Here is a 17,881-nt window from a genome sequence, read left to right on the forward strand (position 1 = left end):
ACACATTTCTATTGTACACTCCATATTATTTCGTACTCCGTGTATTGTAGACGACGCATTAGACTTCGGTTGATAGACGAATGATGAAAATTTAATGTATGATCTACAACGGCAATATAATAGCAGTAGTGGATAAGACTGAAAGAGTAAGAAATTGACCAATCACTGTCAATTATTCTTCTCACATTTGACTGTGATTGACCAATTTTTTACTCTTACAGCCTATCCACTACTGCTGTTGCTCCTGCAATGTAAAACACGCATTACATTGCCGAGAAAGAGAATTACTGGATTATATAAATAATACATACAGATTATGGATGATCGAAATCTTTTATAGATAGCTGCGTGTATGATTATGTAATTCGTTTTGGAACAGGGTAATGTTACATATGTACGATGGTTATTATATAATTATACACATATATCAATTTCGAATGACAGATCAATTTCTATGATGAATATTTACCGCTTCGTTACATCATACTATATAGATTTATCGAGAAGGCTTCAAGTGCGTCATTACCTCGAAGCTATATCGTCTAATGTCTCAATAGTATACGAGGAAATATTAAACGTCCTTTGATACGTATTATCAGAATTGTTCAATATTATTTCTTAAATTTTTATTATTTTCTACGAAATAATTCTGATATTGGAATCCATTTCCCTAACCGTTCTATATAATGCACCAAACACTTTTTTTTCTCTAGAATTTTCATTTTGTTGAGAAAACCGGTTGGAATCATAATACTAAGGAACCAATACATACGACACACGTTGTCTCGTGTAATCGCGCGCATGTTTATTGGACTCGTTAACATAAAACATATATATAGATATATCAAGATCTCTCTGCGGTTCGAAGAGAAAGAGTTCTCGCTGATGTTTACGATTGTTGTCATCTCGCGCAACGTATCTTTGTCATATTTTCTCATCAGAAAGCATGACCATATCTTTCAAGCATGCTCGCGAGCATGAGTAATCTATTCGCTACAATGACAAGCAATAAGCGGGCAAGGTCATTCCTCTGTCTAGTCGTAGCGTAGTATCTTGCGCGTTGAAGCAAGCTGTCGAAAAGTGGAGTGGCAATCCGGGAAAAGAATTCGATTCGCACTTTCTCCTCCCCCTTTATATCATCCCAGGGGATCGCTCCGCGGATCGCTATACTTTCGACGAGATCAGACGAGACGAACACAACGGTGTCGTCGGTGCGTCGCGTCGTGCCAGGTGCAGCGTCGCCGTGCCGGACCGGAGGAACGGAATCGCTCGGAACTCGGATCGTTCGTGCCGCCGCACGCGTCATCTGTCGGCGGTGGCGCGTGTGCGGTTGGAATCCGCTGATTGCCGACAAAAGGAAATTCAACGGTGGCCCCCGGTTGCAAGATCGAGAAGCCGCGTCCGCGTAACGTTTTCCCCGGCGGTGGCGAAAAAAGCAGCGCGATAAAAATATACGAAACTGCGCCGTATCTTCTGCCCGCGAGGATCCCGCTGCGCGGACACCTACCGTGTAGAAATACCGTGACGCGTCGCGTGTTCCGACCATTCCGACGGTGCGAATCGCGCTTGACCAGCGCAGTCGGCCTACGTTTAGAAGGCAGCCATCTTGCAATCCCTAATCAAAGATCCACAGCAAGCGGGGTATCGCTGTCTGGTTTTTGCGGCCAGTTAATATCAACACACAGTTCATCAAATGGCTTTAAAGCGAATTAATAAGGTACGTGGAGGCCGGTCGGCGTTCGTGCCGCGTGGCCGCGCGTACGGCCGGGCGTTGTCGTGCATTGTCGTGCTCCGAGCCCGGCCGTACGCCCCTTAACGATTTCTCCGCGCTCTCTCTCTCTCTCTCTCTCTTTCTCTCCCCCTCGTCGAGCTGGTGCGAAAAAGGCAGCGTTGGAACAATCACGTCAGACCGTGTCGGCGACAACCTCGTCGTCGTCGTCGCCGACGACGATGACGACGACGTCGACTCCGACGATCGTGCTTCGGCGCGCGGAGATGGCGGCCGTTCCGTGCCGTGCGCATCTACGAGCCACATGAACCGTCCCTCTCGACGCCCCTTCGTCAACCGGGCTCGGTCGTCGCGGTCGGTGACAGTGAGTACCCGGACGGATTTGGTGTGCCTCGTGTGTGTATCCGCGAGATCGCCGGAAGTAACACGCGATCCGCACCATATCCGCACGTCGGCACGTACATTCTTCTCACGATTTCTCCTGCGGTGCTCCTCGCTGGCCTTTTGTGCCTTTACGCTGCTTTACACAGCGTGCAGGTACCTCGTGGGTGACTCGCGTCGGGATACCTTTTTCAGTGGCCTGTTGTGAAAGCCTCGAGATGTATACACGGTAAAGTGAATTAATTGACACGGTGCAGCTCCCAAACAGTTTCCATGAGTGGCAATAATGTTTAATTTGTCGTGTATATAGCGCGATTGTATAGAATGGTGTTTTGACACGAAACAACTGGAGAGCTCGGTTCATAGAAGCAAGGCTGTAAAGTCCAGCAAAAAGCTTATTACTTTTATATTTCATCTTGATCATCTATGTTAGTGCAAGGATATTAGTAAGAATCGTACATCACTTGAACAATGTAATGTACTGTAATTAGTATAGTCTTTGTTATGAAGATATTGTAGATAAGATTACAGGGCAACAAATAACTTTGTCTTAAGAATTCCCATTATTATGCGTCAATATCTTGTTCAATTACTGTATATGTACATAAATTATCTAGAAGGTTCTACTAGGTTTTACTGCCAAGAGAATGTCGAATTATGTATATATGTTTATAAATACCAAAGCTGATTATAGAATAATGGTATGATGTATAATTGGAATTGTTGCAGTAGTATATTGAAAAGCAACAGATAGGATCTATTTATTTTAAACATAAATCTCGGTTCAAATTAAACATTCTTACATAGGGGCCTTGTATTATATTATTTTTTTTATAAATTAGCATCTACTTCATGAAATTTTTACAATGTTATTATCTGTTTGTAATTTCAGGAACTTCAGGACCTTGGTAGAGATCCGCCAGCACAATGCTCGGCTGGACCTGTAGGAGATGACTGTAAGCATTAAGTTTATAAAAAATAAATATTAAATATTAAAAATAATGCAAAATAAGTAATATTTTAATGTACTAAGGCTGTGTTCTAATATACACTGTTAATGCTGGAAATCTATAGTATATGTAACATGGACTACGTAGATTTTTAAGACTGATATATTAGCTTTGTCTTATGACATATTTTTCAATCATATTAATTAGTTGCAGAACAAAGATTTTCGGCTCTCTTTCTATCTTATAATCAATCAACACACTTGAAAAATTTGTATGACACAAACAGATGAATATATTAACAGTTGTATATCAGAATACAGCTCAAATCGTAGACTACAAACTTGAAAACAGAGCACTTTGCTATGTTAAATTTTTATTTAGATTTATATATAGATTTTTTTATTAAAAAGAAATAATTACTTATTATTAACATATTATAAAAATAAAAATGTAAGCTATCTCATTTAATAACTTGCATGTAATTTTTTAACCTAATATTTTTCCAGTATTCCACTGGCAGGCAACAATCATGGGACCAGTAAGTGATGCAATACTTTATGCAGATTTTTAATTTTAACATTTGTTTCTTTACATATAAGAATTTATATAAATTACACAGGACCATAAAAACATTTTTAAAGAGAAGTAAACCAGAGGTTTCTTCTGGATTTTGGATCGCTGTGAATCAGAATTTCTAAGGTGTTACTCTATTACGTCCAATTTTTTATCGAGAAAAATGATGGAAAATCTGTGAAAATTTTAACATTTGAAAAAAAAGCAAAAGTAAATATGACATTGAATGCGGTTGCTGAACTGATTAAATATATTTTGGTAAGTTAAACAAAATGCAAAAAAAAATTTGTTTTACTAACGTTAGGTATTATAACTTAACACGTCATAAAATAAATCGATGTAAAACAGTCAGGCGTTCTGCATGAGTCATAAAAAGTTATTTCAACTTCAGAAATGGATATTTAAATTGTTACTTCTAGAACATAAAATAACAATTAAAATATCCATTTTTGAAGCTGAAAAAACCTTTCATGACTCACGCCGATCACCTGACTGTTTATTGCACAATGGTATTTTACACCGATTTGTTTTATGACGTGTTATGCTATAGTACCTAACATTAGTAAAGCAAAATTTTTTTTATTCTTACACTTTGTTTAACTTATCAAATATATTTAAATTAATGATGCGACTATATTTTAATGTCACATTTACTTATTCAATATTACAATTTTTACAGATTTTTCATTATTGTTCTCGATTATCTAAAAACTGAATATTGTGGAGCAAAATGATTTACAAATTCAGATTTAACCTAAAATCAATAAGAAATGGCTGTTCTGTAATTCGTATTTCTCTCCAAAAAATTATTTACGGTTCTCTGATTACTAACTATTTTTATAGTAAATGTAATATTTTTAAATATATTAATAAGTAATATATTAAAATGTGATGAAAAGATTTAATTTTTGGCAATTATATATTAGTTATATTCCGATATACATCATCAGTACTGAAAATCTACAGTATACCATACGCAAGGTAACGTAAATTATATAAATTTTCACTGTCAGTATATTGGAATATGGCCATTATATATTATATTTACATTATATATTAACATTTCTTATACTGTAATGATTTTTTAATATATATTGCCATTAAAATTAATATATACAATTTTATTATGAATAATTATGTCATACATTGTATATATTAATATATTATTAATGTTTCTTTTGCAGCCTGACAGTCCGTATCAAGGAGGGGTATTTTTCCTAACAATACACTTTCCAACAGATTATCCTTTTAAACCACCTAAGGTATATACTACAGATAAAATTTTTAATTGTTATTGCAAAAGCGAAAGATACAAATAAATGTCCGCCACAAAAATAATATTATTTACCATTTATTTACAGGTGGCATTCACGACTAGAATTTATCATCCCAATATCAACAGTAATGGAAGTATTTGTTTGGATATTTTACGATCTCAGTGGTCTCCCGCACTCACTATATCAAAGGGTATGTGTTTCATGTAATATGCATTTGGAAAAACATTTTGCATCAATAGCTTTCTAACATTATTAATCATTTTACAGTGTTATTATCAATATGCTCCCTGCTGTGCGATCCAAATCCAGATGACCCACTGGTACCAGAGATAGCCAGGATATACAAAACCGACAGGGAGAAGTATAATGAATTGGCACGTGAATGGACGCGCAAGTATGCCATGTGATGCGCCAATCTTCATTGACTTCAACATCCAAACACCACCAAGAAACAGCCCCAGCCTATTGCCACTTACGCATCAGCACCGATTGAAATTAGCTATGGCTCGTATACTTTTAAACTTAAGCAGTATTCGGGCCCGAGGAATCCTCAGGCAAACGTGATCAATCTGAACTTCTCGCGGTTCGTCAAGTCCGCGGAAAACGTTGCCACAATGGCAATTGAGGCAATTTTGAAGGTGGTCATCCAGCATTATATATACTGAATCAGACAACACATGTCCGCTTTGTTTTTCATAAATAAAAAAATGGAAGTAACATAATAGGAGAGTGAAAGTAGGATTTGTATTTGAATCTAATAGATTGGTTTCTAATTATTGTGCTTATGATAATTGTAACATTACGATACCTACTTTCTCAGTGAAACTAAAAACTTTGAACTGACAGCACATCGATTGTTAGTTTTAACGCAAGTGAGCAATGTTTGCCCGTCCCGATGTGGTCACTCTTTTGTAAGACTGGGCTATATATATATATATAAATATTACTGAAACTGTACGTGTATGCTTTGTTCAATTATTAAAATTCCTTATACCTGACAAATTCTACAAGTAACTCGAAATCTGTGCTTTTTGGTTCCTGTGTGTGTGTGTAGTAATTTAATTATGCATATCGTTAATCGGCAAGTGGCAACCGTGCAACTTTAAGTAATCGGAAATATCTGCAAACGCTGGATGAAAAGATTGTCTGATACCTGGAGTACGGTCTGCAGTTTCGCAGGTCTGTGAGATCGTTATGTAATTTATTGGAAGTATATACGGATCGCTGGTGTCGTCCTTTTTAGGCTTTACGCCGATAGGAAGCGGTCGATGGGTCATTTTATCGATAAATGATGTAAAGGAGAACAATTCCGATTATTTAAATTTACATACGTATCGCGTTATGAATTAGGCGACAATACGTCGACGATGCGACGGGATCGCTACTGGATTGTTAAAATCTCAGCGACTCGTCTCGCATATAGTGCATGAATGCACACTATTAAGTTTGTGCGTCGCGTTTTGCGAATCAGGAATTCGCATTACTCGTCGTCCATCGTGACGCTATTTTACTCGCATCAATACTTTTTACTACTGTTTTGCGTGCAGATGTTTCTTTAAGCAGCGACTCTTTTTTTATTATTGTTTAGTTTTCGCGACCAGATGTTTTTCCTTTCATCCACAATATAAACGCGCCACGTGACTGTACTGTCCATTGCTGGACGAACGATAGACTTAAATGCAACCTGTTATTTAAACGTTACGATTACAATATTGTATCTCCGATATATTGTGGCTGTAAGGGTAAGGCGGATGTGATTATTTCTTAAAAGGAACCTAGCTATATATATACAAAATGAACAAAAATGTGTCGTTAAATTGCGAAATGTCATTCAGCGCGATATAGTTGATTTAAGATTATATGAAACTACATAATTGCACTGTTTGATGGTGCTAGCAGTGTGTTTTTGGCTTCTACTCATAGATAAATAAAATCTGATACGTCATTTTAAAAAGAAAGATATGATTACTTAACTAGTGCGTAAGTAAAACGATTTTGTCTTGCGAACCACGTGTAAAGCGCGCGTTAGAGCGAAACGTCTCGATGTAATCGGTGCTTAAATACGGCAAGCTAATGGGGCGACTAAAAGAACCTAGAGAAGACAAATCGATTAGTATGTAATGCGGCGGCCCGCTGTTTACGCCGACCTTGTCTCATACGACCGTGTATCTGCTGTAATTTAATTACGAGTAAACGCGTCGAATCTGATATATTTAAAAGTTATAGCTCTCGAAAAGAAAATTGATCATCGTTCACTTTCTAGTAGAAGACGACTATTCATGTGTATAATTAATTATTACTACCGCAATAATGAACATTTTTAATAACTTATCTTGTGTACATTTTAGCATTAGCCCTTTATATAATAAAGTCCACATGATGATGATAAGGTAAAGCAACGAATCAGTCTTTTCTTTTCCCCGCGCGCGTGCGAAAGATAAGCAGATTATAGTATTATAATCACGGTCACGTTTCTCATTATGTAGTCATCAGATTTTCCGATCGTACAAATTCATATAACTGAACATTCGTGTCAAATTGCAAAAATATTATTGTATTAACGACCATCTCGCGTTCGAAAGTGGTTTTACTCCACACGTCTTTCCCAATTCTTCAATGTCAGTGATGTGACCTACGTGAAAGTAACATGAAACTGTCTTATGTGTGTGACATGTGTGTATGTGTGCTCTTGAAAAGTTTAATACACGCGATCGTCGCGCTTTCGACAAAGAAACTTTTTCGCAGTCGAAAGCAACGGAGGTTAAAACTTTAAAATTATAATTCGAGATTGTTTTACATAAGAGCGGAAAAAAAATGTTTGGCCACGCAATTAGCGATCTGTTAAACTCAGAGAAATTACTGTTTTTTCGTTCTAAAATAATTTGATGCAAACGGAAGAATTATGCAAAATTAGATCAAATTAAAAATTACGCATAAGTATCATAATGCGCGGCTCGAAATAAAAATTACGTATAGTGATATAATATACAGATTGACAGTAATAGGCAAGATTGAAACTTGGAAATTGTAATTCGAGATTGTTTTACATAAGATCGTACCAAAAAAAAAGGTTTGATCACGCAACTAGCGATCTGTTAAACTCCGAAACTACCACTTACTCCGAAGTAATTGGATGCACAGGGAAAAATCATACATAGTAGATCAAATTAAAACTTACGTAGATATAAATATCGTAATACGGATTGACGGCAATAGAGATTCAATCTTGAATTGCAAATTTAAGATTGTGTTTTATATAATATCGTGCCGAATAAAAAATTTGACTACGCAACTCTAACGATCTGTTAGACTTTTAAAATTATTGCTTCCGGGATAATTTGATGCAAAGGAAAAATTATGTATACACATATTATGTATAATGTAATACATACACACACATAAACACAGAATTCGCAGATCAAATTAAAAATACGTACAAGTATCTTACCACACTATATGTATTAACAAAAGTGAAAGAGTTGCCAAAAAAAAAAAAGAATCATGTACATAATTATCGTGAATCTCGTAATCTTTGTATTGCAATGTGTCATCGAAGGCCAACCCTGCAATCCCGAATCCGCGGAGAACCCGAACATGCTCGCCGTCAAAGTAGTGAAAGTACCAGAGTTCCCCCCTTTGTTTCTCGACGAGGGGGGGACTGTTGATCCCCGAGCATGTGCTCTTCGCGAGAGACATCGGGAACGACCCTGGCTAGTTGCCGTCGTCCTCGTCGCCGTCTCCGTCGCCACCGCCGCCGCTTCGCAATCTAACGCGTCCGCTCACTCACCAGTGTTCTGCTCGGCGCGTTCGGTGCGGTCGATCGAATCACGTTGCGGCTTGATACGCGACGGAGTCGCAACTCGCACACACGTGAAGAGTGCGCCGATGTGTCGGTAGGCGCCTGACCTACGAGAGACGTCGATGACTCCGTTTCCTCGATTGTCCGCAAAACTTGATTGCCGATCCACGAGGTATGTGATCGCGCTCGTCGGAGCGTCATTTGATACGGAAAACGGAAGCTTAATTGTCACGATAAATAACAAGCACCAAGTCATTATTATCGACCGGTATACTATCGAATGAGACATGCATCGATTTTTTATAATAAAATATTTGTAAAAGAGATAATTATATTAACCGGTTTTATATTTATCAGGAATTATAAAACAATTATTTATCTTTTTATCGTTGAGAAAAAGTTAATTTGAATCTTTCCTACGTGTTACGATCAATAAGATGCGCGCGATCATCGGACAATTCTCAATCTGCATTGAAAGAACCCGCGTCGTACGAATTTAAATTACATTCTCGAGCGAGGCTGATTAAATGAAATACTTACTGATAAATGAATCTCGCACCAAAATTGGCCACGGGTGTTGTACACCTCGCTCAATAGATTCAATGTCATCTTACTTTCGACGCGGCTTTACGACAGTCTCGTGGGACTTTGTTCGGCAAATCAAGTGCAGATGGTAATCATGTCTGCAGCAGAATATAGCTATAACGTCTCTATACGGGTCGTTAGCTTGACCTACTGACTAATGACTTGTACGTATATATTTCGAAATGTTATCGTTTTTTATACCTACTTATGCATTCAGTGGTTAATGAATTCAAGATTCGATGCCTCTATATGAATAAGAATGATATTATATTTAACTATTAGCGTTTTTCTATTGGCAGAACTGGTGCTTATTAAAGCCGCACGTTTTATACACTACTCTAATCTGGATGTAAAATATTTCAATTGATAAAATGACCAATATATATCAAATAACACAATAAAATGTATAATATTTTTTTGAGGATTTTGCGATTTATTTTTATTAAATATGTATATCTTTATACGTTAATTTGTGTACAACGGTTTTAAAGTGCACTGAGTTCGCACTATTTCTGCTAATGGATAACGTTATATATAATTAGATATAGAACATTACAAAATCATTTTTTTAGACTCTTAATTAATTTAGGAAATTTCAATATATATAGATATATATATGTGTGTGCATATAATGTATAATTTTAAAAATAGTGCGTACGTATTTATTTGTGTATCTAATATATTTTTATTAGTTAAATTTCTTAATTTGATAATAAATGGGCGTTACGGGATCAATTCATTAAAATTATTTAAATGATTATATCAATGATTATTGTTCGTTTTTGTCCTTAAGTGTTTGCACGATGCGAATACGCTATCCATTTTACGACAATTGGTTATTCCTTGCGTATCAACGGAAAGATAAATACGAATAAAATTGTTATCGAGGCAATGCTGTATTTGTGGTAACATTGTTAATGATTGTACAAAGAGCCATTACAGAAAGCTTCCTATTTTTTCCGTAAAAACATGATATTAAAATTATTTAGTTGTATATCAATATCACGTACTTGCTTACCTGTGAGAAATACGATTTTAATCGAGGAATTACGATAAATTTATTCGTATTCTTCATAGAATAAATTAACGTTTGCACAACAGGAAATCACTACACTATTTACTACAATAAAAAGTGTCATTACACAGAGAAAACCAAGTTGCTGTTTCAAAAAAATATTATAGTTGATTCAACTAAATGTAACAGTTACGAGCTATCAACCAATTATTTGTTATAATTTGAACAAATATTTAACATTTAAATTACAAGATTTTCTTAACCTAAGTCTATAAATATTTGAACTAAATAATCATTACGAACTAAACGCATTTATAGCCAAGTTAACCATTTTTTTCTTAATATATATTTTACATTTTGAAGCAAGGAAATACAATAAACTATAATAAATCTTACTCAAGGAACAATTTTATTATAAGACTTCAAATATAGATTTTTCCGCCTTCTAAAGATTAAAAATGTAAAAGATCGACTAACCAGCTACACATTGTCTATCTTTGTGTAATTCTCATGACCGTGTTCGTTCAATGTAAATCATCGTTTTTTTCATTCATTTTTTTATCATTTTTTACTTAATTATATATTCATTTTATTGTAAATTGTCATTATTATTTTGTATCAATTAAATTATATCAATAAAGCTATTATCAAAAGTAATAGAAAGGTAAGGATTTTGGAATTATATATCAACTGTTACGCGAACATGCGTGTAGCTATATACTTCCTGTTCGTATATAGTATATAATGGTGGAAATATAGTCTGTGCAATCATACTTTTCACTGGGTGTAGACGTACGATCTCAACGGATTCCAAAGTGCGCCTTCGACTTTCTCGCAGATTAGATGTAGCCGTGTGGCGCAGAGAGAGAGTGAACAGGAATCTCTTCCTCTCACACGGAGTCTAGATAAAAAGACAACTAGGACATCATATATATCGGGGCGCGTTTCTTCGTTCGATCTTAAAGTATGTTGTGCTGCGTTAATATAATCCCACTTCTCAATTCCCCTATTAATGACTAGAAATTCGTAAAATCAGAACCGAATATTCTTTTCGGTCGAACTGCGAGATTTCTAATCGGTCGATTTCGCATGGCGCTCGAAAGTTAAACGCTCCAAGATTTTCCCCTTGCGCAGTCTTTCGTGCAGTTTTTTGTTCGGTTTTACAACCATAATGAGGATACATTGATTCTTTGTGTGACTGCAAATAAAATTCACTTCCAATTAGAACGGTATCACGTAAGAAAGCATTCCGCTTCTTACGACAGCTGCTGGCTTGTTTTCCGTAAGGGGCAATCTCCTTTCGCGGGAAAGTTACGTATATCGACGTCACTTTACAAATCAAACTTGTATTTCTAGTCGGACTTCTATGAAAAGTAAAATCATTGTCTTGATAAAGATTTTGCTTTGTTCTCAATCGTAAAGGATAATTGCAGCGATTGTCATAGGATATAATCTCACCATCGTACGAATAATTAAGAACGAAGATGGAAGATATTGCGTAATATGTACAATTCTGCGCTTTGATCAAGTACTAACAACAAGAATAAAACCTTTCTAGTTAACTAACATTATATCACTATCATAATTTCCTAATTAACAAAAAAATGTAATATAACACGTACACGTTGTATGTAACAGTTGTATTGTGGAGTGGGAAATTATAACATTGATGTTACTTTCTGTTAGTTGATGTTGACTGACAAGTAAGCCTATTCAAGTGTTACACTCCGATTTTGATGAGTTCTTAGTATATATTGTTCTCCAGATAAAAAATACGTGTTACTTATTTTTATCTGGAGAAAAATATATACTAAGAACTCATCAAAATCGAAGTGTAACACTTGGGTAGGTTTACTTGTCAGTTATTTCTGGGCTAGAAATTAAATTAGAACGTCTTAAAGATATATTATCTTAACATAGGAATAACTTAAATTAAAAACATGCTCATGATTTTTTTTTATATACGTATATTTAATGTCATGTGCAAAGAAGTTGTAATAACATCTGGATTTAAAAAGTTACAAAGTCACGACGCGAAGATTGTGTAAAATTCCTGTGAAAATAATAATATAAGAGTAAATGCATATTTATATATATTTTATGTAACTCCGTGTGTATTCTATGCCATAAACAATACGCTTTTGTTCAAAGTCGAATATATTTTTAAGACACATTCGCATATTATCTGAAATCTTTTCAAAGTATGCAGTGGTTTTATGCGTGTGTATGTAATTAACCGCCAAGTTCCAATGTATTTGAAGTTCTATCGTGCTTCAACTGAAAATTATATGTTAGGGCAAGTCTCATTTAACAGTAATGTTATCGCGGATAACACGAACGAACGGTTGTCTCCAATCTTTTTATCATTATATATCTTTCAGGAAGCAGGTGTTGCATAAAAGGTCTACGCCGTTTGAATGATGAAACTACTTGCAGGCGTAGAAGAGGTGAGCGACCACTGTGAAAAAGAGACCAATAATGGCCAACTGCACAACAATAATAGTCATAAAAAGCAATCTGCGACAGAATTGGCCCAAGAAATGTCCAAGCCGCTCGTCAACAAGGTCAGTTCAACGTTCGTACGTACACGACGTCTTCATTGTTGTCGCGAAAGAGATTCTTTAAATTCAGAACTAAATGAAAGTATAATTAAGGCGTAAAGTTAAATTTTAAGAATGCAAAATTAAACATGAAAGCGAAATAAATATGACGTGTGACAGGACGTTACATAATTATAATAAACAATCTGCGTCATTACAAATAATAACAGATGAAAAAGTTTTGCAACAATCTCGCGAATAAAATCGATGGTTTGATCCCGGAAATGGTAGCTCCAGAGGACTGAAGTTGACATGCTCCATTTCTCGTTAAAGTCATCCGCTTCCGTTTTTTACTAGACCAAGACATGCGACTACGACTTTCTGGGTTACGCGATAAACTCTGTAATTTTGCATTTCTCCTTTTCCCGGGTACGTTATACAAATTACAAGTACGATTAACAGGATTTTTCCATCAAGCTAGAGGTTTCAAACGAAATTTAATTTGCAAAAATGCGTTATTCAACGTCTGCGGCTTTCGGTAATATTATTAGCGGTTCGTCGATCCGAATATAACAAAAGGCAATTGATGATTGTTAATTATCCGACGAGTGCTCATTAGGAGGCGAAAGCATACATTGTCTTCTGCGAAATTGCAATCTCAATAAAATCTAACATTATTTGCCAATTATTCTTCATTTTCCGCGACGGTACTCACTTTAATCACGGTCGATATTGCTCCAAGCAACGAAAATCGATTTCACTAGCTATAAACGTGCAGCACGAGAGGAAAACGGATGGCGTAAACTTGACACACTCGGATGAAAGGCAGGTTCCGTTGTGGCCTACTTACCGCATTCGCGTATCTGTGAAAGATGTGTATAATCGAAACACTTCTTGTCTACACTTTCGTGTAGCTCTTTCCGAATCATTAGGAGCACATCCTACTTGCATTGAATTCACTTGTCAATCCTCTTTCTGTCTTTCATATTGCTTGAATAACTTTCTATCTTGTATAGCGCGCATCAATCAGTCATAAAAGTATATTTTGTGTATACAATAACATAATGTCACTAGTTGCGAACATTATTAAATAATTATTGATAAATAGATTAATTATTAATCGTTTTTACTTTATTACTAAAAATAAATTAAAAGTTATTTTGTATTGAGAATTTATTTATCAGATAGATGAATTTGTACAATTTATTATAAATAAGATTTGTAATCAATATTTTAATGTCACATAGTTGAGTATTTTATAATTTGCTATTTATATAACTAATTATCTTTCTTTTAATATATTGAAATTTTTACTATTATATTGTGTGTGTGTTACTTGTTGTTATAAATAAGATATAATTAAAAAGTATCAAGATAATCTTTATGAACATGGCCGGAGACGCTACCGCGTCTCCTGATGGGACGAGAGTTTATAGTTTTATTTAAGTCGAACAGTATTTTTTCTTTTTAATAAACAATTATTAACTTGATACAAATCAAGTTAAGAAGCAAATTCATCGTAAGTCACATTATAAATAAGTCACATCGTTCCATTGTTCTTGCGCCCAGGAATGTCATAAATGAAAACAATGAAAGCACTTTGTACTGTTCAGAATTCTCTGAAGTGCAATAAAACGTCATTGTGTGGATTTCTTATGTAAGCGCTATACACTTATAATTGAAGATTCCCTTACATGAGATAAAAAGAAAACGTCATTTTCATTGATTCGTTTACGGTTATGAAAGGTAGAGCGTAATTTTATGTTTGTGAACGAGTGAATATATTAGAATATTTGTGCGCGTGTATATGTGTGTGTGTGAGAGAGAGAGAGAGAGAGAGAGAGAGAGAGAGAGAGAAATTGGTAATTTAAAACCATTTTATTAAAAGTTATTAAATTTGTTTAACACTTTTTTCAATTTTATTTGATCAATGCTTATATAAATAGATCGCTTTTTCAGTTTACTTTCTAATACGTACTAACAAGTTCACAGCTTTTGATACAATATTGCATATACATATATAATTATAATTGAATACCCTGGTCAGTAAAAATAAAAGAAAAAAAATAAAAGTTCAAAAAATATCATACGAATACATCTCAAGTTTTAGTTCTTCTTTTTTTAGAGTTTTGTGTTCAGGTATTTATTAAACATGTTTTGATTTTTCATTTTGAAATAGGTATGCGGCGATTCGACAGATACGAGAGAAGTTACATCAGTGGGGGAAGAAAAGTTAAGACATTTGCTTAGGTTCGAGGATGCACCCCAATTTCTTCAACATAATCCGTACATACTACGCGGTTACCGAGGCTGCTTGACCACCAAACTGTGTCTCGAGAGGTTGAGTTTAACATTCCGCAACACATTCGCGATAAACTAACTCCGAATCTCGGAGGTGATAAATATATACTCCGACATTAAAAGTGCTCTTCATGAAAATATTACATGTTTTAGCATATTTTGGTGGACGAATGAAACTGTGAATATATGGAGCCACATTTTTGGCTGGATGTTGTTCTTTGGTCTGACCTTATACGATCTCTGTCTACTGAACATTCACGCGCCATTTGGAGACAAACTTATTGTGTCTTTGTTGCTTCTTTGCTTTCAGGTAAATATATATAGCTTGTTAAAATATATAATGAAATATAACAAATAAATAGATGAATAAATTATTTTAGATATGTATGATCCTGTCATCCGTGTATCACACGTTCTCGTGTCGAAGCGAGAAGGATTACTGGTGCTTCCTATCTTTTGACTTATTCGGTATTGCTTTAAGCATGCTATCTATATACATGTCGGGGGTCTACTATGCCTTTTGGTGTCACAAGGTAAGCATCGATTTCTCTAGCTATCATTTCTACAATTCTGTATTACAGCTTATGTAAAGAAAGTTTAGATATTTATATACACGTTAGTTTATACATTTCAGGAGAGCTTAAAGAAATAATTCTAATATGTTTTTCGCTATACTGATATTAATGCTATTGATAAATCAAATTAGTTTCGGATTCGTGAATCTTTTGCAGGAATTACAGCGATTTTATCTCATAACTGTGCTCGCGATCTTCATTTTTGCGATGGTACTGCAAATACCGAGCCTGAACATCAACAGCAACATCAAGCTAACTGTATTTGTTAGCTGGGCGATATATGGCGTATTGCCAACGCTGCATTGGACCGTTGCGATGGGTGGCTTTGATAACCCAATCGTTAGAATGCTCATTCCGAGGGTGATAGGAATGTACATTATTAACGCGATCGCATTTGCGTTCTATATGCTCAAGATACCCGAACGATTTTATCCAGGTAATTGTTAGCAATTATCGCTTTCATTACCATAACGATGTTTTTTGCCTCACACTGTAAGTACTGAACAATTGATATAATTGCACATTGTTGTTCACGATATGCAATATTTCCTATATAGGCTGGGTGGACTATGTCGGCTCGTCACATCAGTGGTGGCACGCGTTGGTTGTGCTAGCCCTCTATTATTGGCACAACACCGGAATGCTTTACGTGGAATACAGAATGAATCACGGATGTCCCAGCAGTATGGCATTATGACATACGGATTCCGACGGCCAACCAGGTACGCGAGATAATGGTCGCATTGTCGTAATTTAACGCCGGTTATGACCAATAGCGACATTGATATTAGGTATACTATAGAATGTATATCATATCACGTTTATGCAATGTCAACTATAGGCCATGCCGACGATTGCAACTAAGAATATTCAAGATACACTTTAAATATTTAATGCTAGAACGACATTAATTCTAAACCGAAAACGCATCTATTAATTTTTAAATTAAATGGATTAAACTATGAAATCTTCAATACATTTTATTATGCTGTCAAGTAAAATTTGTATTCTATAACTCAAAATATTTACATTTTATTTTTAGGTCCGTAAGTAGACAGTGTCGGCATTGTCTGGGTCTTGTCAACATTGCCAATACAGCAATACTGACATTGTATAGCAGGCAACTCGGGCAACGTTAACACTGTCTTTTTTGCGGACTTTGTCCGTAATATATAGATTAAATCAGTGCATCCAACCGCGAATTTGCTGTAAGAAAGTTTTTCAAAACATATACAATTCCATGCAAACTTATGACTAATTATTAGTTAAAACAGAGCTGTGTCGTATATTTTAAAATTATATATACAGTTATATGGAATTTTTATACGTATTTTTTATATTAAATTCGTACGTATCTTTTTTGTATTCTGTTTTGGATACTACACAAGCAATATAAAATATGTAAATTTGTATAAATTGGATAATATAATATAGAAAGAATTAAATAATTAAGTTTTATGATTGTTAATATATCTGATTTTAGTATTGATAAACAAAATATGTATATAAGCCAAATAGAAAGTTATAATGCAGTCCAGCGTAACGATGAAAAACGTATGCTACGATGATTCATAGATTCTCAGATAGCAATATGTTTTGTTGCTGGTATTTGCATATAAATATCTTGCTATAAGAATTACAGCAACTAATTCGAATTTGTTGGTAAATTGATATTTTCTCGATACGACAACCTTATAGACAGTAACTTGCCGACAATTTTGTTGCCGTCATGTTGCTATAATAATCTAAAGTATCACATTGCTATCATATTGCCGACAATGCGAAGTAACTTTAATGCTACTGCCTTGCCGTTAAATTGTTGGTAATATTATAGATAAATTGTTGCCTGCAAGCTGTTATAATGTTGGTATATTTGAAATCATTGATAACAAATATACAGCAAGTTGTCAACATCATAAACAATCACAGTTTTGAGATACATTTGGTTATCTAAGTTGTTTATATACCTAAAACATAGTTAACATAGATTAAATAGTTTATATTACATATATATATACATACATATACACAGTAAAAAAACATTATGTATTTGTGTTGGAAACGGTCCACTCACGTCTGTGTTAACAGTTTGTGTTTTTTAATGTATTCAATATATATATATATATATATATATATATATATTAAATATATAACGT

At 34.9% G+C, this 17,881-nt stretch overlaps 2 protein-coding genes across 4 annotated transcripts in view; both read left to right on the top strand.

Annotated features, from left to right (window-relative positions):
- Positions 1-1,402: 1,402 nt before the first annotated feature.
- Positions 1,403-5,867, top strand: eff (ubiquitin-conjugating enzyme E2 eff). Of its 2 annotated transcripts, none has more exons than XM_018551859.1 (6): positions 1,403-1,717; positions 3,003-3,066; positions 3,567-3,598; positions 4,818-4,895; positions 4,995-5,100; positions 5,178-5,867. In XM_018551859.1, exons 1-6 carry the CDS (start codon positions 1,694-1,696, stop codon positions 5,315-5,317), a joined length of 444 nt encoding a protein of 147 aa, XP_018407361.1. In that variant the 5' UTR covers positions 1,403-1,693; the 3' UTR covers positions 5,318-5,867. The 2 variants fall into 2 exon arrangements, with proteins under 2 accessions (XP_018407361.1, XP_018407360.1); XM_018551858.1 differs by lacking the exon at positions 1,403-1,717 and adding an exon at positions 1,942-2,093.
- Positions 5,868-8,735: 2,868 nt separating this feature from the next.
- Positions 8,736-17,881, top strand: part of LOC108783319 (progestin and adipoQ receptor family member 3) — a 10,000-nt gene continuing 854 nt past the window's right edge. Inside the window, exons 1-7 of one of the 2 annotated variants that reach the window (XM_018551865.1) lie at positions 8,736-8,881; positions 12,691-12,873; positions 15,029-15,189; positions 15,304-15,460; positions 15,531-15,683; positions 15,882-16,161; positions 16,283-16,447. In XM_018551865.1, coding sequence (XP_018407367.1) covers positions 12,727-12,873; positions 15,029-15,189; positions 15,304-15,460; positions 15,531-15,683; positions 15,882-16,161; positions 16,283-16,422 — 1,038 coding nt within the window. In that variant the 5' untranslated portion in view covers positions 8,736-8,881; positions 12,691-12,726 and the 3' untranslated portion in view covers positions 16,423-16,447. The remainder of the gene's footprint in view (positions 8,882-12,690; positions 12,874-15,028; positions 15,190-15,303; positions 15,461-15,530; positions 15,684-15,881; positions 16,162-16,282; positions 16,448-17,881) is intronic. The other variant, XM_018551866.1, reaches the window with a different exon arrangement.

Source organism: Cyphomyrmex costatus, unplaced genomic scaffold (genome assembly GCF_001594065.2).
Source record: "Cyphomyrmex costatus isolate MS0001 unplaced genomic scaffold, Ccosl1.0 scaffold148, whole genome shotgun sequence".
In the NCBI taxonomy this organism is placed as follows: domain Eukaryota; kingdom Metazoa; phylum Arthropoda; class Insecta; order Hymenoptera; family Formicidae; genus Cyphomyrmex; species Cyphomyrmex costatus.

Excerpts from the sequence above, each read along its gene's own strand:
- eff (XM_018551858.1), top strand. The coding sequence starts at position 2,034 with ATGAACCGTCCCTCTCGACGCCCCTTCGTCAACCGGGCTCGGTCGTCG. Across the intron at positions 2,094-3,002 it reads GGTCGTCGCGGTCGGTGACA|GAACTTCAGGACCTTGGTAG; the intron begins GTGAGTACCCGG and ends TTGTAATTTCAG. Across the intron at positions 5,101-5,177 it reads CGCACTCACTATATCAAAGG|TGTTATTATCAATATGCTCC; the intron begins GTATGTGTTTCA and ends ATCATTTTACAG.